The 17,161-nt window shown below is 54.5% G+C and overlaps 1 protein-coding gene and 1 long non-coding RNA gene across 5 annotated transcripts; one reads left to right on the forward strand and one right to left on the reverse strand.

Moving 5' to 3' along the window:
* Positions 1-633: 633 nt before the first annotated feature.
* On the reverse strand, positions 634-5,135 carry LOC144381183 (uncharacterized). Its single transcript, XR_013446039.1, has 3 exons — positions 5,006-5,135; positions 3,981-4,232; positions 634-1,512 (listed from the first exon to the last, which is right to left on the reverse strand). It is a non-coding gene; the product is annotated as an uncharacterized LOC144381183 (long non-coding RNA).
* On the forward strand, positions 3,790-11,855 carry ALDH3A1 (aldehyde dehydrogenase 3 family member A1). Of its 4 annotated transcripts, none has more exons than XM_036073462.2 (11): positions 3,790-3,874; positions 6,145-6,311; positions 7,799-8,030; positions 8,256-8,341; positions 8,565-8,773; positions 8,982-9,099; positions 9,594-9,735; positions 10,378-10,544; positions 10,873-10,972; positions 11,413-11,543; positions 11,645-11,855. In XM_036073462.2, exons 2-11 carry the CDS (start codon positions 6,150-6,152, stop codon positions 11,657-11,659), a joined length of 1,362 nt encoding a protein of 453 aa, XP_035929355.1. In that variant the 5' UTR covers positions 3,790-3,874; positions 6,145-6,149; the 3' UTR covers positions 11,660-11,855. The 4 variants fall into 4 exon arrangements, 3 of the variants coding, with proteins under 3 accessions (XP_035929355.1, XP_035929354.1, XP_035929353.1); XM_036073461.2 differs by lacking the exon at positions 3,790-3,874 and adding an exon at positions 5,245-5,673; XM_036073460.2 differs by lacking the exon at positions 3,790-3,874 and adding an exon at positions 5,734-5,882.
* Positions 11,856-17,161: the final 5,306 nt, after the last annotated feature.

A 17,161-nucleotide genomic window follows, 5' to 3' on the forward strand; every position in this document is an offset into this window, starting at 1 on the left:
CTAAGGATCAGGCCCCCTTTGTGACAGTGTGTTCTCATCCTGCCTTGTGATCTCAGCTGCGCGTGAGACCCTCTTGTGGTTCCCAGGCTGTCTGTCCCTGGCTGCCCCAGGTCAGAAACAAAGCCAGGACTGTTTTCCCCACGGTCTGTGCACGAAGTATTCCCACAGGCCCCGAGCGTCCACGTCTCTCCCCCTTCCCTCTCTAACAGAAAGGAGAGACATAACAACCCCACGTACTCCCCGCTGAATTATTTCCCATCTGCTTTTAAAAAGAAAGTGGGTTTTCCCCTCCAGCAGCTACTCTAACCTACATGTTCCTTGAAATTTAAGCAAAGTAACTTTTTTTTTATGTACCTTCCACTAAGCAAAGTGACTTTTAAGCCCATTTTTTTTATTCATTCAAAACTGTTTTGCTAGGTTTAGGTGAATTTGCTGAAAATCATCTTGCTAAATGATTGCTAATTTCTCTCAGTCTTCGCTTGGACCCTGCCCAGCCCCATCTGCTGATTTGGGATGGTGGTACATGGGCCTGTTTCCATTATTCTCTGAGGCCTTCCTATATGCCACACGCTGGGGATGCAGTATGGAACAAAAGCTGAGATCTCAGCTTTCATGGAAATGTGAGTCTGGGCGGAGGGGGTGGCAGGAGGGGAGAGGACAAGGAGCGAAGAAAAATAATCCACAAAGAATCACAGATACAAATATATGACTGCAAGTTGTGGCAGATTCCTGGGAGTAAGGAAGCTATTATTTGGGGGTGAGAGTGGGTCAGAGAAGCTGAGGTCTAAACAGGAGTGAGGGTTACCCTGGTGCACAGTGGAAGAGGAAGTGTTCCAGGGAGCGAGACTGAGCATGTGCAAAGGCCCTGAGGTGGGCAACCGCCTGGCTCATTCTAGGACTGCCAGTGGACTGGAATCCAGTGAAAATGTTGGAAAGTGGCATGAAATGAGGCTGGCAAGGCGGCCCAGGAGTCAGACCGTGCAGTTCTCAAAGGCCATGGAAGGTTTTTTTCCTCAGTGAAGTAGAAAGCCACTGAAGGATGTCAGCGGGCAGAGAGATGTTCAGGTCTTCATTGCCCAAAGGTCCCCCTGTCGGTGTTTGGAGAAGGTACCGTAGAGAGGTGGGCAGGGACTCAGGACAGCAGGCAGGTGGCAGTGGCAGGTGGCTTCGGAGAGAGCACGAGACCATCTGGGCGTTGGGATGGAGTAGCGGGGCAAAGATGAAAACCTAAAAACCATGCATGCGCAACACCATCTGCGACAAGTCAAGCTTATGGTAGAACCGCAACTCTCCACCAACAAGAAGCTAAAGCTTTGGTTTGCCATGAATTTAAACAAGGTTCAAGGCTCCTTGCTCCATGACCGGGACGAAGGCTGCTACTTCTAACGAGAGCAAGAGCACTCAGCATTTCCACAAAACTTTCTGTGTGTGCCGGGCACCATTCGGCATCGTTGCCTGTGCTTGCTTTTTCCAGTCGCTTCCATGGTTCTCCTCGGGGAGGTCAACTTCATGCTAAAAGATGAAGGAGGAAATGAGAGGGATGAAGGCGGTTTAGAGCCACGAAGCCTGCAGAGGAGTCTCACGGAAGGCGGGCGGACCCAAGGACCAGAAAGCGGGGGGCCCCGGGGGGCTCATCTCTCTGTTTCTTTCCACCTCATTTTTCAGATGAGGGAAACTGAGGCCCAGAGAGACTAAATAGCGTGTCTAAGGACATACAGTCGGTAGTGTTCGGCTGAACATTTCCACTGAATGCATTAAACAGTGGAGCTGACAATCAGACCTCGGAGGGGTGGGGGCTGGGGCGGTCAGGGAACTGGGGAGTGGACGGGGAGGGCTGAGTCTCCAGGGAGCTGTGGTCATGATGAATCCGCTCCAGTGACCTTGGGCCTTGCAGTCTGCCCTCCACTCAATATCCAGTTCCCAGGAGAGTGTGGGGGACCCGCGTTCCCCCTGGCTAAGCTACAACAGAACACCCCAGTTGACTATCTCACCGGCAAGGGGTCATCTGCAAAGATCACCAGGTGCCACCACCAGGAAAGCAAGGGGGAGGGTTCCAGTTGACATAAGAGGCCTGGTGCACCCACTTGGTCACTTTCCATCTCAGGGCATGCCCCTACCTTCCACCCACCACCCAGCTCACCCCTCCGCCCCCGTCCCCCAGGCAGCAGATCCTGCCCCGGTTTCCTCCAGCTATTCTGGAACTGTTTCCCATTCTGCCAGTCTGGGTTGGGGTCCTGTCATTCTTTACCTGCATTCCTGCAAGCTGCAGCTTCCAGTCCAGACCTCACCAAGACCGTGCCCTATTCAGAAGCATCCTCGAGAAACAAGGTCTGATTTTGATAGGCTATGATAAGCTCCTTCATGCCCACCTAAACCCAGAGGCTGCCCGGCCCCCGGGGCCTCCATGAGCCCCTCGCCCCTGGAGCCTCATCCACCCCCTCGCCTCCTGCTGGCAACAGCATGCCCATCACAGCTTATGATTAACTGCAGCCGATGCATGACCTTGTTCACGGTCTCTGCGCCTTTGCTCTTGCTGTTCCAAGCCCTCTCGCTGTTCCTCGCGTGAATACCCCTCACTCAGCACAGACGCCGCCCCCCTCCCGTGGCCCCCTCATCCTTGTCCCCGTAACATCTGTACGTGTTCCAGTTGCTACAGTTTTCGTATTGTTTTGGAATGTTCTGTTCATTCCATCGTTCGGCAAATATTTATTGAATAGCTACTATTTGCCAGACACTGTGTGAGGATTATGGCAGTGAGCAAACCAAATTCTAGCTGGAGGGCAACAGGGAGCAAAGGAAATAAGTAGGCAGAGAGCATGTCCGGGGCAACGAATGCTTTGGAGAGAAATAAAATGGAGGAAGAAGACCGAAAGCGGGTATTTGGGGCAGGGCCTCCTAGGGAGGGAGGAGAAGGGCTAGAACACGTCCCTGGGGGTTTGTAGGCCCCTATTGGAGACCTTATGCTTTCCTCTCAGTGAAATGGGAAGCAGGGGCCCCCAGATGCTGCCTGGAGAAGAACCTGCTGGTGGGAAAGGGCAGTGCAAGTCTGATAGGGAGGAGGCCAAGAGTCTGCAACAACAGGACAGGTGTGAGAAGTGACGGGAAGCGACATCTGCCTCCTTCCCCGGTGGGTGGCCCAGAGGAGATGCCCAGCAAACATCTGGTAAAGAGCAGAGGAAGGGGCTTCCAGATGCCTGCCTTCCTTCCCCAGCATCACTGGTTTCCTGGGTGACCACACAGAGGGAGATTCCAGGCAGTCATTCCTGGTTCTTGGCCTCGTCTCTGCCCTTCAACAGGAGGGCAGATCCGCGCAGAGAAAGCCCCCAGCCGGTCGTGCCCCGGGCGGGAGATCACTCCCTCCGTGGGGCCCTGACACCCGTGCACATGGCCGAGAGGCAAGGGGGACGCGCTTTTGGAGGAGCTGCGCGTGTGCTCACCATGCCTCGTGCCTCACCCCCTGCTGACCTTACATAACAGGGAAATTGGGAGAACAGCCTCTGGCAGTGGAACTTCGGAAATCTGGGAGAGTTACATGCCAGACTGAATCAATCAGGACCCCCTTGCCCAGGGCAAACACAGAGGCTCCTTCTGAAGATTGGATGGGAGCCCCGCCCAAGCCTTCACAGACTCATTCTTGCATTTCAGAAGAGAAAAAAAAATAAACCACCCAAAGCCTAATCCCCAAAGCTGGGGTCAGAGGAAGTAGAGGTCGTTAGCTAGAACCCATATTCGCACACTGTTTTTTGTTCTTGTTACCCAAACTTCCTGGGCAGGGACTCCCAGGCCAAGTGGGCGGGAAGAAGGGTCCTTAAATGTGTCCCCTCTGGGCTGCTCATTCCAGAAGCTCAAGCCACTGGGAAAGGCTGTGTCAAAGGTATTCTCCCCACTCCCCCTCCCACCCCATCCCCCAACCCCGTTCTTTTTTTTTTTTTTCCCCCTAGGTGGGACTATCCAGCGTCTTTCAGCCTCCCTTTGCTCACCTGTAAAACGGACTCCTAACAGTTCCTTCTTCATGGGCGCAGCCATGGAGTTTTTGTGAGGATCAAAGGGGGTAATTGAGGGGGAGTCATCCACAGGGACACCTGGGGGCAAAGTCGGCACAGGTGAGGCGGGTGGGATGCAGAGCTGTGGGAAGGTGGACTGGTCCGGGGAAAGGAATTCCATCAGCTCTCCTTGGGGTGCCAAGTGCAATGTTAGATGCTCTCCAGCTCCATTAATCTCTGTAATAATCTCTGTAATGAGAGGCGATGCCATTACTGATGCCGTCCATAGAGGGGGCTCCTTCCCAGATACCCCAAAGTTCTGAGTGCTGGACCTGGGGTCACACCGGGCTCTTCCACCCTGGGCCACCCAGCCTTGGTGGCCAGTGGCCAGACAGAGCCTGCTGCCTTGGTTTGATCCCCCAAGTCTGAGGAGGGAAGCAGGACCCTCCTATAGAGCTGTGTGGCTGGGGTCGTGGTCAGTTGGGGTGCCCTGGATGCCCGCAGGGCCCCTCCTCTCTGCGCAAAACGCCTGCGGTGGGGGTCAGCACCGTGGACAGGGGACCCAGTGGAAGCTATGAGAAACCGCTTGCTGGAATTTGAGCAGGATTACACACACACACACACAGCTATTTCCAGTTTGCAAAAAAAATTATATATACCATATATACATATATTTACATACATACATGTGTATCTGTATACCATATACGGTATATATAATTTTTTTTGCAAAATGGAAATAGCCTTATTGTGGGTTTTCTTTTTTTTTCTGATACTAGAAGTTATGCAGTGTCTGAAAGTGGTTGGATATCTCTGGGAGGGACGGTAAGGAATTGCCGAGGGAAAAGGGGGGAGGGAGGTTTTTCTCTGTGTCCCTTTCGTATCTTTTTACCTTTTCTACCATGAGCACGTGTTACCTATTCAAAAAGGTACAAAACATTTTTAAAAATGCAAGCTCGTTGCAAAAGAAGTCAAACACCACAGAAGATGAACGCAAAGATCATTACTAATCCCACCCCTACCTGTCGCCACCATGTTGGGGGTTATCCTTCTGGTCTTATCTTCCGTGTGCAAGAGCTCACGTACACACGCGCACGCACACGCGCACACACACCTCTAGGCGCATGCCTAGTGTTCCTGCTGTTCTGTAACCTGTTTTCTTTCTTATGTCTCGTGCTTATGCCTCGTGCCTGGGACACATCCGGCACCGAGAGCAAGAGAGCTGCACCTCCCTCCGAAATCCTGCACAATCATCCATTACATAAGTGCTGCGTACCTCATTTCCATTGCTGATGGCCGTTTAGGATGTTTCCAGTATTTCTGTGTTATATGCAACCTTCATGACCTTGCTTATTCATGAATGTTTAGGAACGCTGAGATGTCTGTAAGCTCCTGAATGTGGACCTGCGGTATCATAGAGAAATACATTGTAAAGGCTTCTGCTGGAGGTTGCCAGACGGCCCCCAGCAGAGCCATCCCAGTTTGCCAGTATGGTAACTGGCTTGCACCGCTAGCAGGAATCCCCTCCGCACTTCTGTGCGGAACTCTGAAGCTCTGAGAGATTTCTGCTGGCACGCACTCTGTGTCCCACAGGTGTTAAGGCACAATCTGGCTTAAAGACCAAGCCTGGTTCCACTGCAAAGCAACCAGTGCTTTTACAAACAGTCGCGGAGCCAGAAAGGTGGCGCAGGTAGGCTGATGCTGGGTTTTCTTTAATCAGCTGGCTGTGGAATCACAACCTGAGCCGGCCAATCTAATCCGGAAAGGCCTGGCTGGGGGCGCAGAGCTCTTGGAGTGTTTGCCTGCCAGTGTCTTCCAGTTTGCAAGCGGGCAGAGGTGGGAGTGGGGCTTGAGAGATGCCAGGAAGGACCTGCCCCAGCACACTGCCGGGAACTCACCGTGAGCAATTAGGGTCGCGTGTCATTGCTTCCTGGCCCTCCCTGCAGATGAGTTTGTCATCAGCTCAGGGGGTGTTGAGAGGGCCAGATGGTACCAGCCATCTGGGTTAGGGAGCTGAGAAGGCAAAACCATGCCATTTTCCCAACGCTCCCGGGGAGATCGTCCTCTTCCTACAAAATTAACGCGGTGTTGGAGCAATGAGGGTGCTAGCCCTGCAGCTCCCGGGTCCAAGGTGTTCTCCACCCCCACCCTCCACCCCCAGGCACCATGAGCAAATTCAGTGAGGTCGTGCAGCGGGCCAGAGCCGCGTTCAACTCGGGCAAGACCCGCCCGCTGCAGTTCCGGATCCAGCAGCTGGAGGCGCTGCGGCGCATGATCAAGGATCATGAGAAGGACATCGTGGGAGCGCTGACCGCCGACCTCCACAAGGTGCGCCCCGCTTCCCCCCACCCACCCCGGAGGCTGGAAGAGCAACAGGAAGGGTCGCTGCTCGCGTCTGGGACATCTGCTGCGCGCCTGGCGCTCTGTGCCCAGCTCTTTGCCTAGAACCGCACCTTGTCCTCAAAGCAGGCTGCCTGAGGTGGGACCCTTTTGTAGACGAGGAAAAGTGCAGCTTAAACCATCAGACGCTGAGATGGGGCACTCAGGCCACTCCTTCCAACCCATTCTGAGCCCCGGGTTTCCCCGCAGCCCAGCGCAGGGGCCGGCAGCTCCTTCCCCCCATCTGCCTGCCATTCCCTCCTGGCTTCACTTCCTTCCGCATCCAGCCCAGAGCACGAGGCCACCCTGTTTAGCCATGTCCTGCGCACAGGACACCCTGAACTTCTTCTCTCTCATTCCCCCAGCCCTCAGCCCCATGCACGGCCACCTGGCCCCCCCTACCCCCACCAGAGAACATCCCAGCCTGGGGTCCCAAAGGGCACCCCGCTCTACAGAGTATCCTCCCTCCCTCCCCACCCATCCCTCACCCTGAGCAAAATCAGACACCTCCCAATTCTCAAACCCTTCACCTTGCTGCCCCCAAGTCGCCTGGCCCTGCTTCCACAGTTTGATTTTGCCTTGGAGAAGAGCAGGGGGTTAGCTGGAGCTCATCCCCCTCCTGTGCTGGACCCTTTGCTGCTGCATTTTTAAATCTCTGGTTCCTCACCTTAATACAGAAACTTCACAAATTCTGTTTTGCTCTTTCACAGCCGAAGTGCATGGAAGAGTTGTGTATTTTGCCGTCTGCTCCTCCTTTCTCCTCACCCCTGCACAATGGGTTCCTCCCCACCCACTCCAGCAGGATCCTTGAACCCTCCGCTCATTCCCTCCTTCCCCTCCTGAGGTTCTTCTGGGTTTTGTCCTCCCTTTGGCAGTCTTTTTTCCTGCACCTGTTTCTTCAAGATGGCCTTCTTAGGGCTCCATCCTGAGTTCAAGTCTCATTTCAATCTATAAGTGTTCCTGGACACACCTCTGCTCGGTTCTCCCCACCCTTTAATGACCTTCAAATCACTGCCCAGGTCTGAGGTCCTCGCAGGCACCATGAACTTGACATGTCCAAACCTGCCTGGGCCCCCAACGCTGTCAGAAAGGGACCCTCGCGGGCCCGCCAACCCAGTAGCAAATACTTAGCTTTGCTCGCACCCCCTGTGCCTTCTCCGGCCCAGGCCCCTGGCCTGGGGAGCCCCCAGTGAACACCCACCATCACCCTGACAGCTGAACATAACCGGGCTGTGTCCAACATGCCGACCCAGCAGTCCTGTGAGGTCCAGATCACACTCCCATTTTTCAGATTAGGAGGCTGAGGTTAGGAGAGGGTAAGCAGCTCAGTCAGGGTCCCAAATCTAGGGAACAGTGAGCCAGGAGCACAGCCAAGCCCCGGTGACTCCCTCAATCTCCAACCAGTGAACTCACACAGAGCCCTGTCTCCACCGCAGAATGAATGGAATGCCTACTACGAGGAGGTGGTGTATGTCCTGGAAGAGATCGAGTACATGATCAAGAAGCTCCCCGAGTGGGCTGTGGACGAGCCCGTGGAGAAGACTTCCCAGACCCAGCAGGACGAGTGTTACATCCACTCAGAGCCCCTGGGCGTGGTCCTCATCATCGGTACCTGGAACTACCCCTTCACCATCACCATCCAGCCCATGGTGGGCGCCATTGCTGCAGGTACGTGGGCCCCGTTTCAGGAGGGAGTCACCAGGGATCACGGTCCCACCCCTCCTGAGCTTGGCCAGAGATGGCGGGGAGCTCAGGCCTGGGGGAAGATGGAGCCCCGGGCTCAGGTCGTGGTCTGATGGATTTGCCTTTCATGTGGTCTGATGGACACAGAATGGATGGGGCTCCAGGCTTGGTCACTGGGAGGGCAGGACTCTGACTCCCTGATCTCTGCAGGGAACGCAGTGGTCATCAAGCCCTCGGAGCTGAGTGAGAACATGGCCAACTTGCTGGCCACCATGATCCCTCAGTACCTGGACAGGGTGAGGTGCTCGCCGGGTCTTTGGGGGTTGAGAAACAGTGCATTTTTGCAGCAAGAGGCTAAGCCTTGGGTTGGGGCAAGGACAGCCAGCCTCTCCCACAGAGATGAAAGGAGCCCCGGTGTTGGGGAGTGGGGGGCAGTGTTCTATCTGATGGTGGTTGGCTCGCCAGGGGGAGGAGGGGTTGTGGTCTTTCCTGAGCCTCGTCTCTCTCCTTGCATGGAAGGACCTGTACCCGGTGATCGATGGGGGCGTTCCCGAGACCACAGAGGTGCTCAAGGACAGGTTTGACCACATCCTGTACACCGGGAACACCGCCGTGGGGAAGATCATCATGATGGCCGCAGCCAAGAACTTGACCCCCGTCACACTGGGGCTGGGGGGAAAGAACCCCTGCTATGTGGACAACGACTGCGATCTGGACATTGCCTGCAGGTGAGGCGCGCGGCGCATGTCTGTGCTGGAACCTTCCAGCTCACGCAGACCGAAGTCTTGCTCTGAGTCTAGGCAGCCTCTGGCTTCTGCCCCCTGAGGGCTTTCCTCCAGAGCCCAGCCCCTTGTGCCTCGATCCCGGAATAAGATGCTTGTCTGGGGGGAGCCTCCCGTGCCTTTCAGAACGCAATCTAATCTGGAATTTTCACAGACGCATCGCCTGGGGGAAATTCATGAACAGCGGCCAGAACTGTGTGGCCCCCGACTACATCCTCTGTGACCCCTCCATCCAGAACCAAATTGTGGAGAAGCTCAAAAAGTCCCTGAAAGTGAGTGTGGGCCCCCCGGGGCTGAGTGAGAGAGAGAGGCTGCAAAGCAGTGAAGTGGGTCCAGACTTTAGAAAACACTGGATTTTCTTTTTTTCTGATCCTAAAAGTAATCTACACTCACTGTAGATCATTTGGAAAAAGATTATAAAAGAAAGAAAAAAAAAAACTCCACCCAGAACCCCACCACCCCAAGACAATCACTGCTCACGTGTTGGTATGTTCCCTCCCATTTCCTTTCTGCGAATGCTCACATTTGGTCCTATCGCCAAGTCCACACAACCGTGCATATATTTCTTTCAAATAATGCTGTCTCGCAGCAGTTCGTACGCAATGAACGTTTGGAGCACCCCAGATGTCATGGCAGTCTGGTAGCTCTTGGTGTCGCTGTGCACCAGCTGGGTGGTGCCCCCCCTGTGATCCAAGGTCACCTCTCAGCCAATGGCCATGATGAAGGTCTGCATCTTTACCTGAAGCCAGCCTCCTCTTCTCTATAGGAGTTCTATGGGGAGGATGCCAAGAAGTCCCGCGACTATGGAAGGATCATTAACTCCCAGCATTTCCAGAGGGTGATGGGCCTGATGGAGGGCCAGAAAGTCGCCTACGGAGGCACTGGGGACGCGGCCACCCGATACATAGGTGCGTGTGCTCACCCGTGGTAAGAGCACTGCTGCCCCCCCCTTATACCCCCCCACCCCCGCCGCCCAGGCTGCCAGGGTCCCCGCAGGTTGGTGGCGAATGAGCACAGATCCTTGGGGAGCAGGCACAACCCAGTGGCCTGGGGTGGGCTGTGGGGCTGTCGGCAGGCAGGGGCCTAGCCCCAGCCCAGAAGCCCTCTGCTCACAAGGCCCAGAGGGCAGCTCCCTCTTCCCCCCACCCCTGCATCAGCAGGGGATACAGACCGAAAGACCACAAGACCAACAAGAGCTGAGCTGGAGGGGCCCCCAGGGCCTGGGCTTGCAGGTCACCAGATGCGACCCCACTTTGCACCCAGTTTGGCAGGGAATGAAGAGCTCCAGCAGGGGCTCAGGTGGTGGGGCAGGGCACAGTGCCTGCCCCCTCGCAAGGTGGACCCTGTGTCCCCCCCCCCATCTCGGTTATACACAGTTCTCCCCATGGTCTGCCGGGATGGAGCCGGGCAGGTGGAGGCCTCGTCCAAGCCCCACCTGAGCCTCGGCAGCCTCACCTGTACACAGGAATGGAAGGAAGAAGCTAGATGCCGGGGCTGCCAGGCGGGCGGGGGCCTCGGCAGCGGCTGATCTTGCTTATTTCCTGCCTCAGCCCCCACCATCCTCATAGACGTGGACCCCCAGTCCCAGGTGATGCAGGAGGAGATCTTCGGGCCCGTGATGCCCATCGTGTGTGTGCGCAGCCTGGAGGAGGCCATCCAGTTCATCAGCCAACGCGAGAAGCCCCTGGCTCTCTACGTGTTCTCTCTAAACGACAAGGTGGGCCTGGGCTGCCCTCCCCCCGGGGTCCTGGCATCATGGGAACAGGAGCTAGGGGTCCATGGACCCGGGTTCAGATCCCAGCTGTGTGACCTTGGGCAAGTCACTTAACCTTCTGAGCCCCTTTCTCAGCTCTGAAACCAGTCGTTTCCCACAAAGTGTTTGACACCTGGGGAGAGTGGGAGGCCCCAACTGGGGTTCAGACCGCAGTGTGGGTCTGCCTCCACCAGCTTGGCCCTTGAGGCTCTGGGATGCGCCCAGACAGGGTGGGGAGGGGCCTGGGGTGCCCCGGGAAGGAGACTGAGGCAGGGGCTGGGTGCCGTGGCAGGTGATTAAGAAGATGATTGCAGAGACATCGAGCGGTGGGGTGACAGCCAATGACGTTGTAGTCCACACCTCTGTGCACTCCCTGCCTTATGGGGGTGTAGGTGAGTCTGGGGCTGAGCTCATTGCCCACCTGCCCCCTACAGATGTCCCCCCTCTCCCAGCCCTGGGTTGGGAGTTCAGGAGGGACCTCAGACCCCCACGAACCCTCCCCTGTGGACCTCTGGCTCCTGTCAGCATATCCACCAGCCACGTTTGACCTCGAGACCCGAGAGGCTCCTAGAGGCCCCCTGGTACACCAGGCCTGCTTCATGGAGGCCCCGAGAGAGGGGACAAGGGCCAGAGGTCACACAGCTCTCTGGTGGCATCGCTGAAAGCAAACTCTTCGGAGCACTCTCCGTTGTCCCCAGTGTGGACTCCCTGGGGGATCCTCCAGGGCTCGACCATCCCTGGGAGGCTCAGAGAAGGGGTACATGAGGGCTGCGGGCGGGGGCTGGGGGTCTCAGGCCACCTGGGGCTGAGCCAGCTCCCCCTCCACCTGCAGGGAACAGTGGCATGGGCTCCTACCACGGCAAGAAGAGCTTTGAGACCTTCTCCCACCGCCGCTCCTGCCTGGTGAGGCCTCTGCTGAATGATGAGTCCCTCAAAGCCAGATACCCCCCGAGCCTGGCCAAGGTGAGAGGCGGGGGCGGAGGCTGTCCTAGAGACCGGGCTGCAAGGAGCCTCTGGGCCCAACAGGACATGCGCCTTCCTGTCCCCTTGTGTCCTCTTCACAGATGACCCGTCACTGAAGTGGAGCTGGCCTCTCCGTGCTGCACCCCTGCCTCTCTGCCCAGCCCTAGGAGGATTGTTCCTGGAGCCCCCCTCTTGCTCCTCTGTGGATCAGTGCATGCCCCCACTCCCATCTGGGCCCTGGGCTTCCCTTCCCCAAGTCCCCGCTGCCCCTTTGCTGGACATAGACCAATAAAAGTTCACCAGCCAGACAAATGTGTGTGTGTGTGTGTGTGTGTGTGCATGCTTCCTTTGCAACCCCCCTCCATTCTCTCCAGTCCCACCCACCCCCCCCGCCAGTTCTCATCCTGACTCGCAGCGAAAGTCTCCCCAAAGTCCCGCATTGGCCCCCGGGGGGCATGAGGCAGGAGGCACTGGTGTCCGGGAGACATTAATCTTGCATCTAGACGATGGGAGTCAGCTCCATTTCTGGAGTGTATCCAGAGAAGGCAATGGCCAAGGAGGCTGTCTTGATGGCACATGGCTCAGAAACTGGAGGCCAATGTGCTCCTCTCAAATTAGGTTTGACCCCTGGGCTAAGTACCACGGAAAATGGTACCACTGAGTGGTCTTCTTTCTTCTGCTCTTGCTCCTCCCCAGGTCATTCTTGCTCCTCCCCAGATGAGATTGCTAGAAAAAAGCGTCTGCCTTCAGCTCAGGTTGTGATCCTGGGGTCCCGGGATCGAGCCCGTCCTCCCTCTCCCCCTGCTCGTGTGCTCGCGTTCTCTCTCTCTCTCTCTCTCTCAAATAAATAAATAAAATCTTTTTTAAAAAAAATCAGATCATGCCACTGTGAGAGCAAATAATTATAAAAAAAGGCTTAATGCCCCCACCCCCGTCAAAAACAGAGGAACAGATTTTTCTCCCCTAGTAAATACAAACTGACTTCCGAAAATTTGTCATTGTATGTTGTCTCTTTGAAACCTGTGGAAATCTTTTTTTAAAAGCTGAAAAAGCCTCTAGCCAGCTTAATAAGTCAGGAGCTCTTTCTCAGGGACCTGGGAGCCGCCTTTTGGAAAGGAGACCATCTGGGGAAACAGCGCCCCCTATCTCCTCAGGTCGGAGCCGCACTTGGCCAGCACTTGACCCCCAAGTTGCAGAATTACCTACCTCCTGTCATATAGACGTTTGCCCCTGGAGGAAGCCAATTAGTTAGCACAGATAGTGTCCCCAAGTACCAGGTGAGGTTAGGATGAACTCTGTGTGACAAATGGTGCTGCCAAGTCCTCTTATCGAAGGACTAGTTATCCTTCATCTTGAGAACGTGTGTGTGATGGAATGTTCCGCCTGGCTGTGTAAGGTGGTGGGATTCCTTCTGTCTCTGCCTGGGGTATGCATCACATTCTGCTTTAATGCCTCCTGAATCATAAATCTTCGCGGAGAGGTTTCCTGGGTTGTGAGATTTAGGTTTTAATTCTATTCCCCCAACACCACCTTCTGTTTAAAATCCTTAGGTCCCTAAGTTGCCCTGCAAGGGGGCTGTATGATCTGGGCCCCGCCTTACTCTCTGATCCCAGCTGATATCTCAAACTCCCCATCCAACACATACATCACCCAAAGCCTCATGGCAGGTGCGTCTCATCACCCCTGTCTCAGCCCAAACCCCAGCGCCCCCAAGTCCTTCCCCATTCTTTATCACTCACCCTGTTTTGTGTCTCCAAAATGCTTCTTATCATCTGTCCTTAACTTGATCTGTTCATCTATTTGTAGCCTGTGTCTCCCCATTAAAATGAGAGCAGTTACCTTTGTCTGTTGTATTCACTAGAGGCTCCCTAGAGGCTAAAACAGTGACTAGCGCATAGTAGGTGCTCACTAAATATTTAAGTGCATGAATGTATTGCGGGGATGAAACAGCCCAGGAGCTGAAACCGTATTAACCCTAAAGACAACATCCCGATCAAAGACTTCGTGTCTCTTGTCTTCCCCGAGCTTAGGCCCCACAGGCATCGCTCTGATAAGTGAGAGAGCAGAGCTCCCCTACCCCAGGCCAGAGGTGGGAGGAAGGAGAAAGCCTTAGCTGGTCCCCACCCCGCCCATCCCCCCCCCCCCCCCCCCCCCGCTCCTTCTCTCCTTCACCGCCATCCACCTGCAGCTCTATGAGTTAGTCTCATGAGCCCGTTCACAGATTAGGAAACTGAGGTTGAGGAAGTCCTGTCACTTGGTTTCATGTCACTGTGCCAGTCACAGTGCCACATCCCTGGAGCATCTGCTCTTTCCTGATACCACGGAAATGTCACCCACGGTGACGTTTTGAATGGCTCCTCCAAACCCTTGCACGAGGAGCTGTTGAGAGAGCTGGAAGCACCCAGCTCAGAGAAGAGATGGCCCAGGGTTTCCAAGGACTTGACCTGTGTTATTCCTGAGGGAAGATTTAGAGGAGAAGTGAAACCCCTGATTCTCTTTCTCCTTCCTCTTCCTCTCCTTCCCACCCTCCTTCTGCCCTTCCTCTTTACTATTCTTATCAAACATACACCTTGCAATGTAACCTATTTTAGTCCGAACGTCCCCAACCCAACCTGTTCTGGTCTAATCCTATTTCCAAACTGGATTTGAACTCAAAAACAACTGGAGGGGGTGGAGAGGGAAGAAAAACAACTTGATCTTGTCCCAGCACCGTGATTCAATCTACTGTTTTTCTTTCTACTGTTTTTCTTGGTTGAAGGAATGGGCCAAAAAACATTTGCCCAATCATGATTCAACTTTTCCAAACAATTGCCATTGTCCTGAACATAAATGGCCAAGAATCGTCACAACTCATGTGTTACCCAGTGAAAGCAGGTGACGTTTCTGGGTTGCTCATCGCAATCCACACCTCACTGGACAGAGTGCACAAGGGGGCACCTGTCACGCTCTCTGTCTCTGGCCATCTCTGAGGTCAGGCAATGGGGAAACCCACCATGCTGCACTCCAGGAGTCTGAAGGGAGGGCAGATGGCAGCTGTGGATGCCCGTCTCCAGCTCTGCTTCTGGGGTCCCCTTGGCCCTGCCCTTTCCGTGGGTCCCCATCACCCTCGGGCCAGCCCCTTCTCTGTCCCTGCTTCCCCAGAGTTTCTTTGCAGTCCCCTTGACTGGTGTGGACTGAAGTGAGGACCTTGGTGACCGTTGCCTCTGCGAAGTCCATCCCCTCCATCCTTGCTAACAGAATCTCCATGTCATTCAGATGTTCACCTCCAGGAAAGGTCACTTTGTCCCCAGCTCAGAGACAAATATCACATAGTTTAAACCAATAGTTCCTCAACTCTGGTGGCATGCTAGAGTACTATAATAATTTTAGGAAATTTTTAAAAAAATAGTAATGCCTAGGATCTTGAGCTTTAAAGAATTTTTAAAAAAAAATTTTTAGAGCAGTTTGAGGTTCACAGCCAGATTGAGTGGAAAGTACAGAGATTTCGCACATACCTCTGTCCTCCACCCTGGTATAGCCACCCCCATATCAACAGGTGCATTTGTTACAATTGATGAACCTACATTGACACATCATTATCGTGGATCCTGAGCTTTTGATTCATGTTCCAGGGTGGAGACTAGGCATTAATATATACATTTTTTTCTTTTTTAAGTACTCCAAGTGTTTCTCATATATTGCCAGGGTCGAGAGCCCCTAACATGAGCCAATAACGAAATGTGTTTTCCCAGCCAGAGACTGATTAGGGATGACCATGGGACCCAGTTTTGGGCATTAGGGTCTGAGAGGAAGTCTACTGGGGGATTCTGGGAACAGTCTTTCTTCTGGTAAAAACAGAAGCCCAGAAGGGATGATTCCTCTTCTCAGAGGTTGGTATGTCTGGATGTGACATTTGGAATAGTGCAGCCATCTTGTGACCATGAGGACAGCCCCGCTGAGGCTAAGCAGACCTACCAAGAAGGCTATGGCAGAAGGATAGGAAACAACTTGGCCCTTCAAAGACAGTATTGGGCTAATATAGATGCCCTGTCTTTGGAGTCTTTGTTATATGTGATAACAAACTGTCCTTAAAAAAATTTTTTTTTTTGGAAGAGTGTCTTCAGTTATTTACATGTGAAAGCATGGAGAGAATCAACCATTTCCCGCACAACAGACTCCACTCTTCCCCTCCCCTCTGCTGGTGTCCATCTCTCTCCTCTTGGCTCTCGGTCCACACCTTGTTCCAGCGTCTTCCAAGCAGGGCTGGCTTGTTCCCCTACCTGAGACTCCTGCTCGTGATTTCCAGCAATTCCTCCCTGCCGGTCTCCCTTCCCTAACCCTACAAGCAGATGCTAGCTGGGCCTCCTGATTCTGAACACCCATGGCCATCGGCCCCTCACTCAGGCCACTGCTGCCCCCAAGCTCTGGACTCTGAAACCAGAAAGACAGGTGGCTGAGGGCGTCTGGAGGCAGGAGACCCTGGTGTTGGCCCCAGCTTTGCTTCTTCACTAGCTTTGGGACTGTATCAGCCTCGTCAGAACAGGAAATGGAAAGTCCTGGCAGTTATTTTCAACAGAAGGAGGTTCAATAAAGGGAATTAGGTCTCTCCAAAAACACAGGAAAAGCTGGGGGCGCAGGGTCCAGGCTAGGTCCCCAGGAATGGTCCCCCGGGGCACCTGAGAACTGTCCAGCAGGAGAGTTACCTCTCCGCCTCCGGAATCAGAGGTCACCTCTGCAACTCACAGCCATGGATTGGGAAGGGACGCCGACCCTGTAACTGCCTCTGGACCCCAATCAAGGCAGTGAGTGAGCACAAGATGGTAGGTGCATAAAACCCCACGGGTCCATGCCCTTGCCCATCAACCCAAGCTGCCAACCCCTGCGCAGGTGTCTCTGAAGGACAGAACCTAATTGTCACCTAGAGCCCTGGAGGCAAGGGAGTCTGGGAGTCAAGTCCTAGCTCTCTGGTCCCTGCTGCAGAGAAAGCTGCTAGCAGGAAGCAGGCATGGATGCTGAGAGCCAGCTGAACTTGGGGCAGATTCCTGAGCCCCTCCAGCCTGTTTCTTGATTTCCAAGGGACTATGCTATCAACACTGAGCTCCTAGGGTCAGTGTGAGGATGAAACGAGATAATGCAGGTAAAGCGCTTGGCATGGTGCCTTATGAGGGGCTAATTACTTTTAGTTATTATTTTGGGTACTTTCTCCTGTGGTTCCCTGAGCCCGGGCGAGGCCCCTTACTCTGAAATAGGCACTGGAGGTTGCTTGCATGGTGGTGTTTGCAGGGAGGTTGGAAGGCATGACCCCGAGAGGGTGGCCTGGCAATGACCGTGGACGACTTCATTCAGCCCCAGCCTCCCCGGACACACTGCCCTGGGGGCTCCTGCTGGCCGCTTGCCTCTCCAGCCCGGGGTGCGATATAACCTGCATCTTTTTCTTTGTTTACAGGAAAGCATGAAAATACCAATTGGGTGTGGCTCAAAGTACTTAATTCCTTAGAGGCAACGCGGATTGGGCTGGCGGGGCAGCCACGTGAAAAGCAGCTGCCCAGGCTCAGAGCCAGGTCTAGGAGGACAGGCAGGCTCTGGCTGTCTCTCCATCAGCCACTCCTTGCTGGGAGATCCAGAACACCGAGTGCCTG

This window comes from Halichoerus grypus, chromosome 2 (assembly GCF_964656455.1).
Source record: "Halichoerus grypus chromosome 2, mHalGry1.hap1.1, whole genome shotgun sequence".
Classification (NCBI taxonomy): domain Eukaryota; kingdom Metazoa; phylum Chordata; class Mammalia; order Carnivora; family Phocidae; genus Halichoerus; species Halichoerus grypus.